This window comes from Zootoca vivipara, chromosome 9, assembly GCF_965207765.1.
Source record: "Zootoca vivipara chromosome 9, rZooViv2.hap1.1, whole genome shotgun sequence".
Lineage (NCBI taxonomy): Eukaryota > Metazoa > Chordata > Lepidosauria > Squamata > Lacertidae > Zootoca > Zootoca vivipara.
In genome coordinates, this window is record NC_142592.1 from 70,213,080 (window position 1) to 70,233,565 (window position 20,486).

The window sequence follows — 20,486 nt, forward strand, 5'->3', positions numbered from 1 at the left end:
CAGCAGGGGCTGATGGGGATCGTAGTCCAACCAGCTGGAGGACACCAGGGGAGAGGAGGCCACCCCAGACCAAGGGGGAGTTAGGACCCCCTAGCCTTTGATGCATGAAAATCGGGGCTTGCTTTAGAGCAGGCTTCCCCAAACTTCAGCCCTCCAGATGTTTTGGACTACAATTCCCATCTTCCCCGACCACTGGTCCTGTTAGATAGGGATCATGGGAGTTGTAGGCCAAAACATCTGGAGGGCCGCAGTTTGGGGATGCCTGCTTTAGAGGGTCCCAGTTTCCATGTATCCCCTTGAAAAAGCATAGCACACACACACACCCCCATACAGAAAACGAACAGAGACGGTGGACTCTACATGCTCAAGAGAAGTTTATTGCAGCTTCCATGCCGTTGCCTGCTTGGGCTGGGTGGCGCTGATTCGAGAGAGGAGAGAGGGAGAATGGGGATGTGTGGTGGGGGTCTGCGCAGGGCAGGAGACACGAGACGGGGGGGGCAGTCACCCGCCCAGGACAGGACAGGTTGTGCTCTGTGCTGAACCTTCCAGAATCTCTGCCCACCAGGTGTGCTTGTCTACACCTTGCAGATGAAGGGGTTCCGGTCGTAGCAGGAATCGTTGTCCCACAGCATGAACCCTGGAAAAGGAGAGAGAGGGAGGAATCAGTCTTGGGGAAACCTGCCCAATAAGAATATCCGAAGAGCCTGTTTTTGCAGAGGCCAGGATTCAGAAGCCTTGCTGCCTCTGCCCGTGGAGGCAGAGAATAGCCAGCGTGGCCAGTAGCCATTGATAGCCGTCCCCTCCATGAATTGGTCCTTTTAAAAAAGGACTGGGTTGCCTCATGTGGCAGCGAGTTCCATAGCTCCTTCCCCTCTCGTTCACCGCAGACCCTACTACAAACACACACTGCTGCCACGGGAACCCACCTAACAAATGTCACGTTGCCTTTATATTACCATTTGTGTCCCACCCCATTGAGTTCTCGTCGCAGCAGCATGTGGCAGGGAGTTCCACAGGTGGACAGTGCCGAGCGTGAATGATTCCTGCCGCCAGCGCTGCCTGGTGCCCAGAACAGAGCGACCCTCCTAAATCCCTCTCTCTCACACACACTTCCTCACCTGAAGACTCGTCCAGGACAGCACAATGCTCGCCTTTCAGGGCAGGATAGCTCTTGTACTTTTCCCAGGCGGTGTAGCTCATGGGGCTTCCGTCGGCCCAGGCCCAGCTCTTGCTCTGCAAATGGGGAAGAGGAGAAATGCATCTGGGAACCGGCAGGTCCCTCCCTTGTGGGATTGGGAACATTGAGAGGCCGAGCTTTCAGAAAAACACAGCAAGGCGGTACGTAACACTTTTTAAAATAAAAAATACAACAAATGCATAAATAAATACTGCTTAGTAGAAAGAAACTCTCATCTCAAAGGACTGTGTGAATGCCATTTTTAAAAAAGAAGGTAGGGATGTCAGCCTGGATAGCTCAGCTGGTTAGAGCGTGCTGCAGGTTCGATCCCTGTATGGGACAGCTGCATTGCCGGAGGTTGTGTTACATGATCTTCAGGGTCCCTTCCAACTGTACAGTTCTATGGTTCCTGCTGAACTTCCCCTGGCAGGGAGTTCCACAGGGCAAAGCTTCCCACACCAAAGGCTTGGTCCCTAGTAAGGGCCGACCAAACCTCAGGAGCTGTGTGGGGAACCCCCAGAAGTGCCCTGACAGAGGTTAACTGTGTTTGGGGTTGTAGAAATTCTGCATTTGGGGGGTGGGTGAGAGCCTGAATTCTCCCTTCCAGCAATTTCTCAGGTGCTCCAGCCTCCCCCAGGTGTCTCTCTGCATGACCCGCTGTGTGCCGCAGCAGGAGGAAACATGGGTGCTGGGACGTCAACATGCACCCAAGCAACAGTGCTATATGGAGGCATGTTCCTGCGTTGCAGGGGGTTGGACTAGATGACCCTCAGGGGACCCTTCCAAGGCTTTGATGGGCAATGATGCTTCTCACTCACCCTGTCAGGGATGGAGAGCCCGAACCAGACGTCTTCTTCGTCGTCGTCCCACCTCTGGGCCTGCTGCAGGAACCTGGCCACGGCGTTGTGCTCCTTCCTGTCCAGAATGGAGGCCAGGTGTCCCCCTTGGCGCTGGCATTCATTCTGGTGGAGGGAGGGGGAAAGGTGAGTCCAAGCTATTCAGAATACTGAGTAATGTTCTGGTTGCCTTACCTCAAAAAGGAGCTGGAGAAGGTTCAGAACCAAAATTATCAATGGGGTGGGGAGACTCCCCTATGGGGAAAGGGTGCAGAGTTTGGGACTTTTTAGCCTTATAGAAATTTAATAAATACAGTGGTACCTTGGATCTCAAACGCCTTGGCTCTCAAACAAATTGGCTCCTGAACGATCGGAACCTGGAAGTGAGTGTTCCGGGTTTGGAGTGATTTTCAGAAGCCGGACGTCTGGCGTGGCTTCCGCTGCTTCCGCTTGGCTGCAGGAGCTTCCTGCAGCCAATCGGAATCTGTGCTTTGGTTTCCGAATGTTTTGGAAGTCTAACGGACTTCCGGAACGGATTCCATTCGACTTCCAAGGTACGACTATAGTAATAAGTCTCTGTGTGTGCGTGTCATTGTTTTTATTTGTTACTATGGAGAGAGAGAGAGAGAAAGAAAGAGAGAGAAAGAGAGAAAGAGAGAAAGAGAGAAAGAGAGAGAGAGAGAGAGAGAGAGAGAGAGAGAGAGAGAGAGAGAGAGAGAGAGAGAGAGAGAGAAGAGAGAGAAAGAGAGAGAGAAAGAAACTGCCCTGTGTGATCCACAGATGAAGGGCAGTATGGACATTTAATAAACAATAATTTTTAAAAATAGATAAAAGCAAAATGATAGTTTATGAAACAATGCCTGGCTTTGAGAAAGTGGATAGAGAGAAGCTTCCCCCTCTCTCATAACACTAGAACTTGTGGACCTCTGACGAAGCTAAAGGATGGAAGATTAGGGGAAGATAAAATAAAGCCCTCCACTCTGCGCATAGTTAAACTTTGGAACTCCCTGCCACAGGAGGCAGGGATGGCCACCAACCTAGATGGCTTTAAAAGAAGATTGGAGAAATTTGTGGAGGAGGGGTTCCTACGAGCCACAATGGCTGATGCCGCCACAACTGAAGGCTTCTGAGGACCAGTAGCTGGAAACAGCAGGAGGGGAGCTCCGCTGTTGTGCTCAGTTCCTGTTTGTTGGTTTCTCAGATAAGACATCAGTTTGGCCGCTGTGAGAGCATGGCACAGTCACAACCTGTTCACAGCTGCGACAAACCAGAAGTCCCCAGCAAGCTCTTCTTAGGTCTTCCCACACACCATTGAGGGAGGATGAAGAAATATCCCTTGCCCCTTTATAGGGCTGCCAACCCCGCTCCTTGCCCAGAGTCCGGGGCCAGCCTGGCCTCACCAAACCTCCTCCACGGCCACCCTTGTCCTCGTGTTGCTAAGGTAAAGGTAAAGGACCCCTGGGCGGTTAAGTCCAGTCAAAGGCGATGATGGGGTTGCGGCGCTCATCTCGCTTTCAGGCTGAGGGAGCCGGCGTTTGTCCACAGACAGCTTTCCGGGTCAGGTGGCCAGCAGGACTAAACCGCTTCTGGTGCAACTGAACACCGCGACAGAAACCAGAGTGCATGGAAATGCCATTTACCTTCCCGCCGGAGTGGTACCTATTTATCTACTTGCACTGCGTGCTTTCAAACTGCTACCCTGTTTCTCATATTTTAAGACATACCCATAAAATAAGCCATAGCAGGATTTTTAAGCATTCAAGGAATATAAGCCATACCCTGAAAATAAGACATAGTGATAGGTGCAGCAGCAATGCCGGCCGCGGCAGGAGGAGGAGGAAAAAAATAAGACATCCCTTGAAAATAAGCCATAGTGTGTTTTTTTGAGGAAAAAATAAATATAAGACATGTCTTATAATATGAGAAACACGGTAGGTTGGCAGGAGCTGGGACAGAGCAACGGGAGCTCACCCCGTTGCAGGGATTCGAACCGCCAACCTTCTGATCGACAAGCCCAAGAAGCTCAGGGGTTTAGACCACAGCGCCACCCGTGCCCCTACTCATGTTGCTAGAAGGACCCACAAAGGGAGAGGGCTCCTTGCTAGCCCATCTTGTGGGGAGTTCCTTTTACCCTGCTCACCTCCGCATTCTGCCAGGACACCTCCCGGTGGAAGTAGCCGTAGCATTTCCCCTGGAAAGACAGCCAGTTCTTGGGACACTCTGCAGCACGGACACCTCCTGCGTGGGACACAGCACGTCATGGTGAGAGATGCAGAACCCCCTGGGTGCCCCCAGCCCACCCATCCTAGGAGAGACGAGGACGAGGAGGGACATCACTGGGTAGCATGCCCCATTCCAAAGGTGGGTACAAAGGGTCTGGGCTGCAGACTTGTTTGTTTATTTGCTCTTATTTTATTTTTATTTTTATTTTATTTTATTTTATTATTTTATTTTATTTATTTATATGCCAATCTTTCTCCAGATCGAGACTCAAGGTGGACAAATGAAAATGGCAACAGTCTAAAAGCTAGAATGGGGAAAGAATGGGGGAAATTTATAATTTATCTAGCAAACCACTGTAAGCAGATGAAAACACCAGCAGGATTTTAATAACACTTGTAGCAAATATCATGGACAATACGGAATGATGTAAAAAATGGATAATAAAATAATATGCAGTTGATAATCGGACCCACAAAGGGGGGGGGAGTCTGGAGATTCAGAGAAATATCTAAACATGGCTATGTATTATGTGTTGTTATCATTCTACACTATTAAAATCAAATAAAAATTATTTCCAAAAAATACAAAATACAAAAAGCTAAAAACTTTTAACACTGTCCCTCAGACCTCGTGGGGGGGCAGACTATTGGGGGGAGGGGGTTGAACGAATTCCTATGCCCCACAAATAACCCAGAGATGCATTTAAAATACAAGGACACATTCTACTCATGTAAAAACACACTGATTCCCGGACCGTCTGCGGGCCGGATTTAGAAGGTGAGCCAGCCCCCGGGCCTTAGTTTGCCAACCCATGGTCTACTCCAGGGGTCGGCAAGGTTTACCGCGCCTGGGCCGGTTCACTCCAGTGGAGATCCTTCCATGCGCCTTTGATTTTCGGCATCTGTGTCTGTGCAGAAGCGAGTCCCCATGCTGAACTGTGCCTGTTTAGCGCAGTGCGCAGGGACTCGCCGAGTGAGCGACTCAGTTCGGGGGCAGTTCGGGGGGCGGTTAACGACCCCCGTCGGCCGCTTGTGGCCCATGGGCCTTAGGCTGTCAACCCCTGCGCATGTCGTGTCTGCTACTTAGCTATACATGCAACGTGCTCTACATGGGGTTGCCTTTGAGAAGTCCTCAGAAACTTCAACAGGCTCCGAGAGCCGCAGCCAGATTGCACACAGCAACTCTGGCTATCGCTCTGTTTCTGAGCACAATTCAAAGGGCTGGTGAAAGCCCAATGTGGCTGAGGTCCAAGCAATGTGGAAGCCCATATTGTCTCCCCTAGGAACCTGCGCAGGCTCTGAGATCGGGGGTGGTAGAAAAGGCCCTTCTCTCAGTCCCACCACCCGCAGAGTCACGCTTGGCAAGGGCGTGGGATAGGGCCTTCTTGGTGGTGGCTGCACCCAGGCAACTCTGATTCTCCCTCCTTAGAGAAACCAGACTGGCTCCCTCCTTGTTGCCCCTCCTTGTTGTTGGCGAAGGCTTTCTTGCCCCAACAGGCTTTTGGGAACTGACTGCTTTTAAGGAAAGCGCAGCCGCTGTGTTGTTCTCTCTCTCTCTCTCTCTCTCTCTCTCTCTCTCTCTCTCTCTCTCTCTCTCTCTCTCTCTCTCTCTCTCTCTCTCTTACACACCAATATACACACATATATACTATCAAAGTTTAATTGCTTTTTAAATTATTGTGCCCTACCCCCCGCCCCTGCGCCAGGGTTTTAGCTGTAAGCTGCCTTGTGTCCTTGTTAGGGAAAAAGGCAGGGTATAAATTCTTCATCATTATCATCATCATCACCAGTGCTTTTTCTGGGGGTACACAGGGGTACACCTACCCCTAAGCATTTTGTGAATCTTTGTACCATACTTCTGTCCATTTACTATATTTATTTCCCCTGATTTGAACTATAAAATGGTTATTTTCTTGAGTCAAAATGAGAGTACCCCTAAACATTTTAAAGAAAAAAGCATAATAATAATAATAATAATAATAATAATAATAATAATAATAATAATAATAATAGGCACTGGACCAGGATGATCCCCTTGAAATCTGCAGGGTGCGAGAGACAGGATGGGGTGAGGGGGGGCATGCATCCCCATTGGGGTCTCACCACTCAGGAAGGGTCCAGCTACCAGGCATCCCAGGAGCCCGAGGCTGAAATAGGACATGAGACCCATCTTCTTGCTTCTTCTTCAGCTCTGGGAAGAAAGAAAGAGAGGGAGAGGAATCAGGAGAGGAGAGGAGGACTGAAGGGTGCCTCTGTGGTCCTTGCCCATTCAGGGCCAGAAGCAGAAATGTTGGGAGACAACAACACCAACACCAACAATTTATTATTTATACCCCGGCCATCTGGCTGTTGCCTCCCCAGCCACGCTGGGCAGCTCCCAACAGAATATTAAAATACAATAATCTATTAAACATTAAAAGCTTCCCTAAACATGGCTGCCTTCAGATGTCTTCTAAAAATCAGGTAGTGGTTTATTTCCTTGACATCTGAAGGGAGGGCGTTCCACAGGGCGGGCACCACCACCGAGAAGGCCCTCTGCCTAGTTCCCTGCAACTTGGCTTCTCACAACGAGGGAACCGCCAGAAGGCCCTCAGTGCTGGACCTCAGTGTCTGGACTGAACGATGGGGGTGGAGACGCTCCTTCAGGTAAGCTGACAACCTTGCCAACCCCGAACTGACTGTTTGGGGTGGCCGGTGCTGTTTGTTTATTTCTTTGTAAGCATTTATATGCCTCTGAGTGATTTCAATAGCATCTCGGCAGCTGGGCCAGCCCTTGTCAAGCATTCTCTTGCTGCGATCCCAAGGGGTTGGACTAGATGGCCTCTGGGGGTCCCTGCCAACCCTACGATTATATGTTCTCATCCAGACTTGCTCTTGCTCCACCTCTTTCCCCTGGCGAAACCTGATATTTATCGCTGAATCAGAGCAAACAGCTATTGGGTTTTCTTTGAACTGACTATTGCTCTGATTTATCCCTAAAGAATAGGTTTTCCGGGGGAAGCAGCAGGGACAGGGCCAAGCCGTTGTGCTTTCTAGGCGCTGGCTGTTCCGCTGAGCACCTACCTGCAAGGTGCCAACAACGGGCCTTTCAAACGCAAAGAGTTTTCCTTCTGTGTGAGCTCTTTGGCTCGTGCCAAATTTGCTCAAAAGGGCAATGCTTTTTTATATATTTTATTAAAAGGAATTAAAAAAAATTAATCCTCTGCCAAACGTCACTTGGCTAATCCCACCGATCAACCAAGGAGAGCTTGCCACTTTCTAGTGTAAAGGGGAAGGGGATGAGACTCACCTGTCCGTCTTCTCCTAAAGGGTGGCGATTCCAGGTCAGCCAATGGAGGGGAAGGGTGCCTTCTGCTGCCTTTATACCCCTCCATCTGGGGAGATCCCGGATCTCTGCAGGACATGTGGCAGATGTAACCCTCTTCCCCCCCCCCGCCCTCCCCCCAAGCAAACAAGAGATTAGAGAGATTCAGCAAACCGGACAGACAGGGATGGTCCTCTTATCAGAGAGATCAAAGGCAGGAGCTGGAGATGAAAGGGAGGGAGGGAGATTCTCTATGCCTGCATTGTCATGGCAGTCTCTCCCCCCCCCCCCCGCCCTCTTTTCCTCTTGGACCCGAGCAGCTGGCAGCACAAAAAAGGACTATTCTGTTTTTTAAAAAAATAAAATAAAATGAACAGTGCAAAGTTTAAACATGTCCAGGGACATTTATGACATGCAGAAATTTCTCAGTGGAAGCAGACAGCTTTCGTGGAACAGCAAACAGCAGAGGGGAGGCAGCGGTGGTGTAGTGGTTACGAGGGTCGGACTGAGACCTGGGTTCAAATCCCACCTTGGCCATGAAACGCTTCCTTTCTTCACCCGACGTACCTCAAAGGGTTGTTGTGGGGATTAAATGAGGAAGGGAAGAGCCCTGGTTGCCACCTTGAGCTGCTTGGGGGAAAAGATTGGGTGCAAATGCATTAATAGAATAAAATCATCTCCATCTATCGTCGTCATCATCACCACCATTATTATTATTTACTTTTATCAGTTGCTTTTTTTTTTTACAAAAGCATCTCCAAGTGACTAACATCTTCAGATCACCCATTGATTTCTTTTTTATTATTATTTTAAACCTTTTTGAAAATTTTAGAAAGTTTTTGCCCGATAATGGAAAGAAGAAGAAGTCCCAGTGAAAGAGAAATGGATACAAAAACTTATGGAATGTGCGGAAATGACGGAACTTTCTGAAGAAATAAGAAATCAAGATAACAAACATTTTATAAAATAATGGAAATGATTTATTGAATATTTACAAATAAACTGTAAACAGATAAGAACCTTGGCAGGGTTATTGTCATAACCTGCACTTTTATAAGAGTATATATTTAAAGAAGATAAATAAATGAGCAAATTAAGTTAATTTGGATATGCAGAAAATATTTAAAATATATTTAAGGAACCAAAGAAAGAGGGGGAAGGAAGTCAAGTTTTGAAATGTTAAAATGAGTGTAAAATTATTGAAATGTATAAAACTGGAAATCATACGTAAAATAGTAATAATTTTTAGAACCAGTTACCAAACACAAAGGCTGCAAAGGAAACTTGACATCTGCAAATGTATCTGCCATCTTTTTTTTCTTTTTTTTTAAGCCACAAGCTGCCATGAAAAGTTCCTACAACATCTCATAATAGTGGGTGTTCAATGGCTGATCAGGGAAGAAGAGGAGGAGGAACTCTGGGCCCCCGGGCAAATTTCATGCTAGGGATCATTGGGGAAGGAATGTACCTTTGGGTGGTGAAATCAAACAGTTGGAATGTTGTAGCGCCTGCCGTGGAATTAAAAATAAAACTGCCAATATCATAATATGGTTCTACAAATCTATGGCACAACTGAATTTGGGGCATAGTGAATTTCTCTGGTCGCCTTGCCTCAAAAAAGGGTACTGTAGAGTTGGAAAAGTCTCAGAAACGGGCAACCAACGTGATCAAGGGAAGAAACATTTGGAAAAACATTTTTAGGTGCGAAAAGAAGACAGGTTGAAGAAGCTCATTCCTTTGGGATGTTGAGGAGGACACTCCTGTGGCCACCTAAGGCCATTGTCCTACAAAGAAACTTGTGCGACTAGTTCAGCAACTGAATTTTGTATTAAGTGCTGGAAATGTAAAAAGCTATGAGGGACTCCCCTGATTAAAGGGGGGGGGACAGCTGGCCATTTGTTAATGATCAGCCGTGTTATGTTCTAGTTCGTCTGGCCAGAGCAAAGCCGGAATATGTCAACGTTTAACATAAGGTTACAAATCGCCCCAGGGCCTTTTCAACATTGGCTCCGTCCTGGTGGAATGCTCTGTCTCCTGAGACCAGGGCCCTGCGGGTCCTGATCTCTTTCTGCAGGGCCTGTAAGGCAGAGTTGTTCCGCCTGGCCTTTGGCTTGGAACTGACTTGATCCCCTCCCCCTCTTTCCCTTTTCCCTTCCGTATGAGGCTGCATTTTAATTTTAATGTTGTATTTAATCTTGTTTTTAAGTTGTATCTTAATCAATGGTTTTATTTTTGGTGTTAGCTGCCCTGAGCCCTGGTCTTGGCTGGAGCGGGCGGGGTATAAATAAAAATTATTATTATTATTATTATTATTATTATTATTATTATTATTATTATTATAGAATCTGGGGGTTCCAGGCGCTTAGCCAGGTTTGGTTTAGAACCATAGAATTGTCGAGTTGGACTAGATGGCTCCCTAGTCCAACTCCCTTTGAATGAAGATCAATGGAGGAGAATGGGGGTATCTTCAGGATATATGGCTTTTTAAAACACTTATATACAACCTGAGCATAAGACACCCCAACAAATCTTGCTTGTCCATTTGATTTGGATCCAGCACAGAGCAAGCTGGTCTCCATGTCTCCAGCTTCCAGCCTGTTTCCAGCTCAGCTCTCACACCCCAACTTTTGCTGTTGTTCTCCTATCTAGCAGCTAGTTGAGGGGGGTGAAGGAAAGGTCTGCCCTTAAGCCTGGAGGGCCCTCCTCGCTCAGTTGTAGCTCTTGAAAACTGGCTCATTCCTTTGGTATGCTGGGCAGGACACTCCAGTGGTCACCTAAGGCCATTGTCCTACAAAGAAACTTGTGCGACTAGTTCAGCAACTTAATTTTGTATTAGATTCTAACCCTCACTGGGAACTGTTAACGGAAAATCTGAGGGCTCCCTTGGACAAAACAAGACTCCAGCCAAGATTATTAGAGCAAAACAGCAGCCAGTAAGCTTGGTCTTTATTGAAGAAAATACTGTCGCGACGGGATCAAGGTGGCGCTGTGGGTTAAACCACTGAGCCTAGGGCTTGCTGATCAGAAGGTCGGCGGTTCGAATCCCTGTGACGGGGTGAGCTCCCGTTGCTTGGTCCCAGCTCCTGCCAACCTAGCAGTTCGAAAGCACGTCAAAGTGCAAGTAGATAAATAGGGACCGCTCCGGCGGGAAGGTAAACGGCGTTTCCGTGTGCTGCTCTGGTTCTCCAGAAGCAGCTTTGTCATGCTGGCCACACGACCCGGAAACTGTCTGCAGACAAATGCTGGCTTCCCTCGGCCTATAGAGCGAGATGAGCGCCGCAACCCCAGAGTCGGACACAACTGGACCTGATGGTGAGGGGCCCTTTACTGTCGCGACAGGGCCCCACCTGCAACAAGGTGAAGCAAGATGGAGACCCCAAACAAAGGGGCTCTTCCCTTTTATTAGCATCCCACCACCAAGGTACACCCCTAAAGATATATGACTAGTACCAGTATGTCACTGATATGTCATTGATACATCACAAAAAAAGGAGGGGTCAGAGATAGAAATTTGAGCACCTGGCCAGCTGCTCTTGGCCTCTTGTCACCCCCTCCCTGTTAAATTCCACAGGACAAAGAGAAGTTTCACAGTCATTATGAAGGTGATGGCTGTCCTTTGAGAAGATCCTGGATTGAATCCACTTTGAGAGGAAAATCCATTGTATAGAACAGTGTTTCTCAACCAGTGTGCCTCCAGATGTTTTGGGACTACAACTCCCATCATCCCTAGCTAGCAAGACCAGTGGTCAGGAATGATGGGAGTTGTAGTCCCAAAACATCTGGAGGCACACTGGTTGAGAAACACTGGTATAGAAGATGGTCAGCTGTCTGGCACAGGTGGAGGTGGAAATTCCTGTCCCTGAGCAGGTTGTGTCAAGCTTGCCAGATTATGTGTCCAGTTCTGGGCACCACAGTTCAAGAAGGATACTGACAAGCTGGAACGTGTCCAGAAGAGGGCAACCAAAATGGTCAAAGGCCTGGAAACGATGCCTTATGAGGAACGGCTTAGGGAGCTGGGCATGTTTAGCCTGGAGAAGAGAAGGTTAAGGGGTGATATGATAACCATGTTCAAATATATAAAAGGATGTCATATAGAGGAGGGAGAAAGGTTGTTTTCTGTTGCCCCAGAGAAGCGGACATGGAGCAATGGATTCAAACTACAAGAAAGAAGATTCCACCTAAACATTAGGAGGAACTTCCTGACAGTAAGAGCTGTTCGGCAGTGGAATTTGCTACCAAGGAGTGTGGTGGAGTCTCCTTCTTTGGAGGTCTTTAAGCAGAGGCTTGACAGGCATATGTCAAGAATGCTTTGCTGGTGTTTCCTGCTCAGCAGGGGGTTGGACTGGATGGCCCTTGTGGTCTCTTCCAACTCTACGATTCTATGTTTCTATGGCCGTAGGTTGAGTTCTCCCAAGATCCCCCCTTTGATAAATTTTATACACAGAGTATAATAAAGTGAAATAAAAGAAATCTGACTCATGACTGGTTTCTTTTCTCGTGAATTTAAGTATCATCAATAGAAACACTCTATCTCATCAAGTAGTGGTTTTAACAAATCCTGGTTACAGCCAATTTGGCTCGGAAACATTGTATCAATTACCTGAGGTAAGTGAATGGGAAGACTTTGGAATACCGTTGTAATAATTGGTACGCAAGCGCTAAGGACACTGTTCGAGAGTGACCATTGATTGGAACGCAGCGAGCTGTCAAAATAGATTCTTCCGGTCAACCCATACAAAGCGTGGGAGCGCGTCTCTCCGGAGGAGCAAGATCCCGGCCAGCCCTTATTTACGGGGGGCTATATTAATGAAAGAAATGAGGGCTATGGGAAGAGGGGGTGCTTGTGAAACTGTGTGAACCTATGTTTAACATGCACAAAGGTTGGGGGGGTATTTTCTACAACAGCACAGGACCCCAAGAATTGGAAGGGACTCCCAGCACCATCCAAACTGACCCCCCCCGCCAAACCCACAACAAGAAGAGCAGAAGGAAGAAGCTGGCTGCTGGATCAGGCCAAGGGGACCCATCAAATCCATCATCTTGTTCTTAAAGTGCCAAGGGAGAGCACACAAGCAGGACCCGGGCATAACAGTGGCACTATTCCCTCCTAGGATTCCTGGCAACTGGTATTCAGAGACTTCTTGCCTCCAACAAGGTGAGGAGAACATAGCCGTTGTGTCTAGGAGCCACCGGTAGCCTTATTCGCCCTCTTGAATTTGTCTTATGCTTTGTTATTTTATTTTAGATTAAGGCCCTTGTTTGGCTACCAAAATATTGTTCACCTGCTTGTCTAGTTAGTTATATGTTTTCCCAATTGAGGGTTGTCACCCTAGCTTCCCACTGGGAGGAGAAAGGGCAGGTTCTGAACTTAAGAGATCAACAATGTTGTGTCACCACCCTCATTTTCTTCCATTAATATTTCTCTGCTTCTGTAGACGTGTCGATCTTCATGCAACCTTTTGTAGTCGGCAATGGCCCTGTCTGTCATAGAATCACAGAATCTTACTTGGAAGGGACCCCCAAGGGTCATCTAGTCCAAACCCCTGCAATGCAGGAATCTCAGCTGAAGCATCCATCTGGTGGGAAGACAGTTGGGCTGGGTGCCTGGGCCTCAGGGGGAACTGGGGTAACCCAGCAGATGTTCAAGGCACCCACACACAACACAAAGACCTCAGCCATGTCTGCATCGGATGAAATTTCTAGAATGTTTGCTGGCTTTAGGATCAAAGGAGATTCTTCTTTTGAGCATATGTTCTCTGCTGCTTTTATGAGGTTGTTTTTAAGCAGGCGGCTGATACGGTGGTGCCGTTCTGGGTCTCCTAATACCATGTTTTCATGACTGCACTGTGTGGACTCTTGTTTTGATGTGCTGGCTAACTTTAAGGGTTTGAGAATGCTTCAAAGTTCCAGGCTGTGTTTTGTATTGTTGCCATGCGGCCACTCGCTGCTACATGGGGAGATAATCCCAAAAATTAAGGCTAAAAAGCTATTAAGTGAACAAATAAAATGCATTATTAGCTGAGTCACTCGCTTCCAACTTAAGGTCATCGTCAGTTGAAAGGGCGGATAATATCGCTCCCCTGACATGGAAGGATCTCCTTACTCATGAAATGTTTTGTTTTTATATATGTTATAAGAGAGAAAAAACTGCTGCTTTTCCCTGATGGGGTATCCAAGAGCCCATACAGAGTCATAGAATCATAGAATCATAGAGTTGGAAGAGACCACCAGGGCCATCCAGTCCAACCCCCTGCCAAGCAGGAAACACCATCAAAGCATTCTTGACATATGCCCATCAAGCCTCTGCTTAAAGACCTCCAAAGAAGGAGACTCCACCACACTCCTTGGTAGCAAATTCCACTGCCGAACAGCTCTTACTGTCAGGAAGTTCTTCCTAATGTTTAGGTGGAATCTTCTTTCTTGTAGTTTGAATCCATTGCTCCGTGTCCGCTTCTTTGGAGCAGCAGAAAACAATCTTTCTCCCTCCACCATATGACATCCTATCATATATTTGAACATGGCTATCATATCACCCCTTAACCTTTTCTTCTCCAGGCTAAACATACCCAGCTCCCTAAGCCGTTCCTCATAAGGCATCGTTTCCAGGCCTTTGACCATTTTGGTTGCCCTCTTCTGGACACGTTCCAGCTTGTCAGTATCCTTCTTGAACTGTGGTGCCCAGAACTGGACACAGTACTCCAGGTGAGGTCTGACCAGAGCAGAATACAGTGGTACTATTACTTCCCTTGATCTAGATGCTATACTCCTATTGATGCAGCCCAGAATTACGTTGGCTTTTTTAGCTGCTGCATCACACTGCTGACTCATGTCAAGTTTTTGGTCTACCAAGACTCCTAGGTCCTTTTCACATGTACTGCTCTCAAGCCAGGTGTCACCCATCCTGTATTTGTGCCTTTCATTTTTTTTTTGCCCAAGTGTAGTACTTTACATTTCTCCTTGTTAAAATTCATCTTGTTTGCTTTGGCCCAGTTGTCTAATCTGTTAAGGTCATTTTGAAGTGTGATCCTGTCCTCTGGGGTATTAGCCACCCCTCCATAAGTCCTTAAGTGGGTTCCCTATTGGTAGGGAAAGAAAGAGGCCAACCAGAGAATACTGAGAAGCAAAGCAGCTAGTAAGCCTGATCTTTATTAAACTGTTGCAACAGGTTCCCCCAGTCTCCACACGCAGGAGGGAGGAGAACCCCAAACAATGGTGTGCAAGCCCTTATATAGACTTTTGAAATTGGCCACCCTGTCCCCCAAGACCACCCCCAAAACATCATGCATACATCACAGAAGGAGGCGGGTCTACAGCAGAAATCCTGTTTGCATGGATACCTGTTAATGGTCACTGATTGCTTTACCCGGGCACCCTGGTCATTCTTTTGTGATGGTAAATACTTTTAGTTCCTGAATCCAGGTCACAGGCTCACCCTATTCATACACAAAATACGCAAAGACAGGATTTGTAAGCAAAAAGACAAAGGGAAGGCTTCCCCCATCTGCTCCCTCCTTGCAGAGAAATATATTGAGGTCAATTTGGGAGAGTCAAAATGGCTTCAGGATTGCTCTCCTGTACTATTTCAGACACGTGGTTTATATACTTATGTATGTGTTTGCCTAGTACATTTATAAACTTTAAAAAATATATTTGGGACCTTCAAATTCTTATAAATATATGTTGGAAGCTGCCCAGAGTGGTTGGGGCACCCCAGCCAGATTGGTGGGATACGAATAATAAAATTGTTGTTGTTGTTGTTCATAGAATCCTAGAGTTGGAAGAGACCACAAGGGCCATCCAGTCCAACCCCCTGCCAAGCAGGAAACACCATCAAAGCATTCTTGACATATGCCTGTCAAGCCTCCGCTTAAAGACCTCCAAAGAAGGAGAGTCCACCATACTCCTTGGCAGCAAATTCCACTGCCGAACAGCTCTTATTGTCAGGAAGTTCTTCCTAATGTTGAGGTGGAATCTTCTTTCTTGTAGTTTGAATCCATTGCTCCGTGTCCGCTTCTCTGGAGCAGCAGAAAACAACCTTTCTCCCTCCTCTATATGACATTCTTTTATGTTGTTGTGGTGGTCGTGTAAGATGTCCTTATTTTCATTTGGAGAAATGTTGGAGGGTATGCTTGTGAATCTCAGAACGACTGGCAGTGGCTGGGATATACCTGTGTGCTGCGGTCAAGCGCCTCCTCCCAGGTCACAGTTGGTGCAAAAAACCGGTACCACCTGGCAGGCTACAAAGTAGGACTCTTGACTATAAGAATGGAGGGCCCTTGTGGTCCCACATCCTGTTCTCGTGGTGGCCAACCAGAAGCTCATCATGGGAAACATGCAAGCAGGATTCAAGGCCCAGAGCCCTCTCTTCTCCTGCAGTTTCCAGCAGCTGGTGTTACTCAGAGACATACTGTACCAGCTCCAACCATGGAGGAAGAACATAGCCATCTTGGCTACTAGCCGACATAATAGGTGCATCTTCCAAACTCTGAAGTTACAGGTGGTAGATGGAAGGGGGAAAACCCTGCCTACATATCACTTTCAGTCAACAAAGGCCTGGTTACTTGGGGATTTGAAGACCAAACATCCGTACTTCTTCATAACTGTCCGTTGGACAATGGGGTCCTTATCTCTAGTATTTACTCTCTGATAACACTAATAACATCCAAACTTTCTCCAGAAACAAAGGTTTCTTCTGAGCCTACTCTGCAGCTGTGCTGATGCCACCAGAAGGCGTATCAAAGGTTCGAAGGTTTAAGGTGGACAACCAGAGGTCTTGTAAAATGTTCCTGTAGAAGGGAGGAGATATCTGTCCAGCTGCCAGGAAAGATGAAAGCTAAAACCATCAGGAGTGAAAAGGGTCTGAAGAAGGTGAAAAAAGTGGGTCCTGATGTGCACACCGAATGAAGAACACGTCACCTATACAAATAAGTAACCTGAAACACCTCCTGGAATATCATAATGTTGTAAACTATGTGAATCTCTAGCAAAGATCGTCAGGTTTTCCGCTGCGTTTATTACGTGAGAACGGCAGTCTTCTTTTGGGAGCAGGCAAATTTGATGGCAGACTAGGGCTGGATGAAGCAGGAAGCAAAATAAGCAGGGGCTTAGGGCGTCAAGGGAAGGGGGGCAGCACATACCGTATTTTTCCATGTATTTGGGGGGACTAAATTTAAAGAAAATCCGGGGAGATGGCCCAAAGTTGTTGCGCGTGCACCATCACCCCAGCAGAGCCGTTGCTGAGGGTTGGCAAAGTGGAAAGCCGTCTCCCCCCCCCCCCGAGCGCAGGCTGCCAACCAGCTGGCAGGCGGGTGCGCGGCTCCTTCCCACGCTGCTACATGAAACGCTCCTTAGAGCGTGCGCCTCCCGCAGCGGCATGGGGGGGGAGTTGCACACCCACCAGCCAGCTGGCTGGCAGCCTGTAGTTCCCCACCCTCACGCCACTATCAGTGTATAGGACAACCCCATTTTTTGACATGATTTTTGAGTCAAAAAACCTTGTCTAATGCATGGGAAAATACGGTAAATTTTCCCCCTTGCCAGATTTACCATGCGACCCTATGGTGCAGCCCTCTTTGTAGCCCATCAGAGAGAGGCTCCAGCCCTCCGGTGGAATTCCAGAACATCAGCTGTCTTGGTAGCCCATCAGAGAGAGGCTCAATCTGGCTCTGCTGTCCATCAAATGGGGCTTGTCCACACCTCAGCTTAATGTGGATCATGAGCCCCTTGCACCTGCTTCCATTCCTCCTTGGCCATGCAGCCTTCTTCTGGAACTGCTGCTGCTCCACATGTTCTCCCCCACAGATCTGGAGATTCCCTGCACGGTGAAAAACCGAATAGGAGAGCTTGGGTCCCCAAGGGTGAAAAGGAACAATTAGGGAGACACCATGGACTAGCTTAGGTGCATTAATTTCACTGGGTCCTTTTTTGGTTGAATTCAACCCTAACCCTTGACTCTAACACTGCATGCACCCCTGGCCAAGTATTCCAGGGCGGTGCATGGATGCAGTGGGCATGTCCCAAAGCTGTTGTGTCCACCTCACGTTCTCTCTCACAAAGTGGACACACGCACATATGTTAATGCAGAGAGAGAGAGAGAGAGAGAGAGAGAGAGAGAGAGAGAGAGAGAGAGAGAGAGATCCGTCTTAGACGGCCCCTGGATTATATAGTCTGCTATTAAATACAAGCAATTGGGATTGTAAACTCTCCTTTAGGAATAGGTTTTCCAGGCTATGTTAGCTTACAGTCTCTCAGCTAAGGCTGAAATGCTCTGAAGCACCATAGAGGTCCGCAATAACGCGGCGAAGAATCTTGAGGTGCCAGCATACCTTATCAGATGCCTTCTACAATGCAACTGTGGGTTCCTCCAACTGTGGAGGCAGAAGCAAAGACATCATGGCTGGTAGACCTCCAGGTATAGGGCGGTGTATAAATTGAATAAATACTAATACTAACAACAACAACAACAACAACAACAACAACAACAACAACAACAACAACAATTAATTAATAATAATAATAAATAGATTGATAGCACTCCCTCCATGAATTTGTCAGATCTTCTTTTAAAGCCATCTAGGTTGGTGGCCTTCTGTCAGGAGTCCAGTCCCCAACTTGATCACACAGTAAGCAAAGTTAATTAAAAAGTATGATTTATTGTCAAAACAACAGATAGCTCCGGAGGGCTCTAACATAGCCTCCTGGCATCATCAATCATGATGATCCTTCTGAAGACCCCTTCTGTTTACAGAAGATATCGAACTTTCTCACTTTGCACCTCTTGCTTTGTTTCCGGTCTAACAGCCCTCCCCTTAGCCTACTCTTAGAAGGGATTGGCTCTGCTTCCTTCTCTGTTCACGCCAGTTTGCTCCTGCCCACTCTCAGCCATTCCCTTATCAACCGGCATTGGGGGGGGGGGAGGAGTTGGCACTAGCCAGTGCTCATGCTGCCTGGCAGTTAACCCTCTCTGTTCCTGGCTGCTTTCTTCAGCTGGTTGCAAACCTTCACTGGGATCTGGCTGCAAGCCTTCCCTGGGGGATGGCTCATTCATGACACCTTCACTGCCTCCTGTGGGAGGGAGTTCCATTGTTTAACTATGCGCTGGTTGAAAGAGTTCCTTTTTATCTGTGCCGAATCCTCCAAAATTTAGCTTCATTGGATGCTCATGACTTCTGGGTGTTAGGAGAGAGGGAGAAAAACTTTCCCCACTCTTCACTCTCTCCTTGCTGCCGGAGAATGGCTTGCAAATTCAAAGTGGTAATGGACACCAGGAAATGTGCTGCACCCAGAATCCTTTGTCACTCATGGAGGCTCCAAGGCAGAGGGACTGGTTGAGAAACCCTTTTTCTGACTGGAAGACATTTGAGTTGTCCTACACACGAGTCGGACCTTGGTAAAGACACATGCATGACTGGCATGTTCGCTCCCTCCTGGTCGATCGTTCGAAAGCTTCAAAAACTTTCTCCAACCCGAACATCACAGTGACTGATGCCAAGAAACATCAGCATGCTTAGGGATCTGCAGAGTCTTCGCAGTTTGCATGACAGAACTCAGTAGCACAGCATTTTGGCTAATCTACTTTTATTTACATAAAATACACTCGGAGCACTGCAACATGGCTCCCTCTCTCTCTAGCATCAGGCAGCAAAGAGAAAGAACAAAGGACAATCGTCCCACTTCACAGAACACAGCAACACAAACATCCTGTCTCCGTCACTTCCCACTCTGTGGAATGAAAAACATACACGGCCATGCGATAGACAACAATCCCATGACTGCAGACACGGGGAATGAATCTCCAACAGGCACCAAGGCAGAGGGGCTGGTTGAGAAACCCTTTTTCTGACTGGAAGACATTTGAACTCCAGAGGCCTCGATCACAAAAGTTGTTTGAGGTGATCTTGTTGCTTGTCTTCAAAGTTGTTTCGCTTGAGACCATGCTGAACCCATGGAGGCAAATGCAGTGCTAGATTTCATATAAGCTTAACAAACAATAGTTTAGGGCCCCAATCTCTTGGGGCCCCCAAAAAAATTAAAGGAAAAAAACCTGGATGTACATTTCCAAAATATAAGATAAAAACCAAACAAAATAAAACCTACATACAGCAACATACAGCATACTGGGTTTTCCTAGTAGTGATGTATGGAAGTGAGAGCTGGACCATAAAGAAGGCTGATCGCCGAAGAATTGATGCTTTTGAATTATGGTGCTGGAGGAGACTCTTGAGAGTCCCATGGACTGCAAGAAGATCAAACCTATCCATTCTGAAGGAAATCAGCCCTGAGTGCTCACTGGAAGGACAGATCCTGAAGCTGAGGCTCCAATACTTTGGCCACCTCATGAGAAGAGAAGAATCCTTGGAAAAGACCCTGATGTTGGGAAAGATTGAGGGCACTAGGAGAAGGGGACGACAGAGGATGAGATGGTTGGACAGTGTTCTCGAAGCTACGAACATGAGTCTGACTAAACTGCGGGAGGCAGTGCAAGACAGGAGTGCCTGGTGTGCTCTGGTCCATGGGGTCCTTGACTAAACAAAAACAACATACAGCAACAGTGTTTTGTGTTGTGTGGGCTCCTATTTTTTATGTGCAAATGGCTTTAGATACCTATTAGGTCCATCAATGACCATATAGCATATATTCAACACAAAAAAACCAGCGACCATTTGTTGTTGCCAAAGGACAGCTGGACATATAAAGGGTCCCACTACCTTCAGTAGCTTAGGGCCTCATCAAACCTAAATCTGGCCCTGGGCGTATGGGAAACCTTGGGCCCGGACTCTTGGGCACCATCCATTCCAGGGAGGAAAGAGAAAACCCAGAATGTCATTCTAGCATGTGTGATGTCATATTGGCTGCGAGCTGATTGGTCAGACCCCGAAAGGACAGTTTGTGATGTTGTGAGCAATGGGAAGAGCTGGTGGAACCCGTCACGCGCTGCGCCATGTAGG

General features: G+C 47.4%; 1 protein-coding gene across 1 annotated transcript; it reads right to left on the reverse strand.

The window, feature by feature from the left end:
• Positions 1-355: 355 nt before the first annotated feature.
• Positions 356-7,652, reverse strand: LOC118078396 (dromaiocalcin-1-like). The gene is made up of 6 exons (XM_060279313.2): positions 7,525-7,652; positions 6,339-6,426; positions 4,154-4,251; positions 1,996-2,139; positions 1,119-1,233; positions 356-637 (listed from the first exon to the last, which is right to left on the reverse strand). Exons 2-6 carry the CDS (start codon positions 6,403-6,405, stop codon positions 576-578), a joined length of 486 nt encoding a protein of 161 aa, XP_060135296.2. The 5' UTR covers positions 6,406-6,426; positions 7,525-7,652; the 3' UTR covers positions 356-575.
• Positions 7,653-20,486: the final 12,834 nt, after the last annotated feature.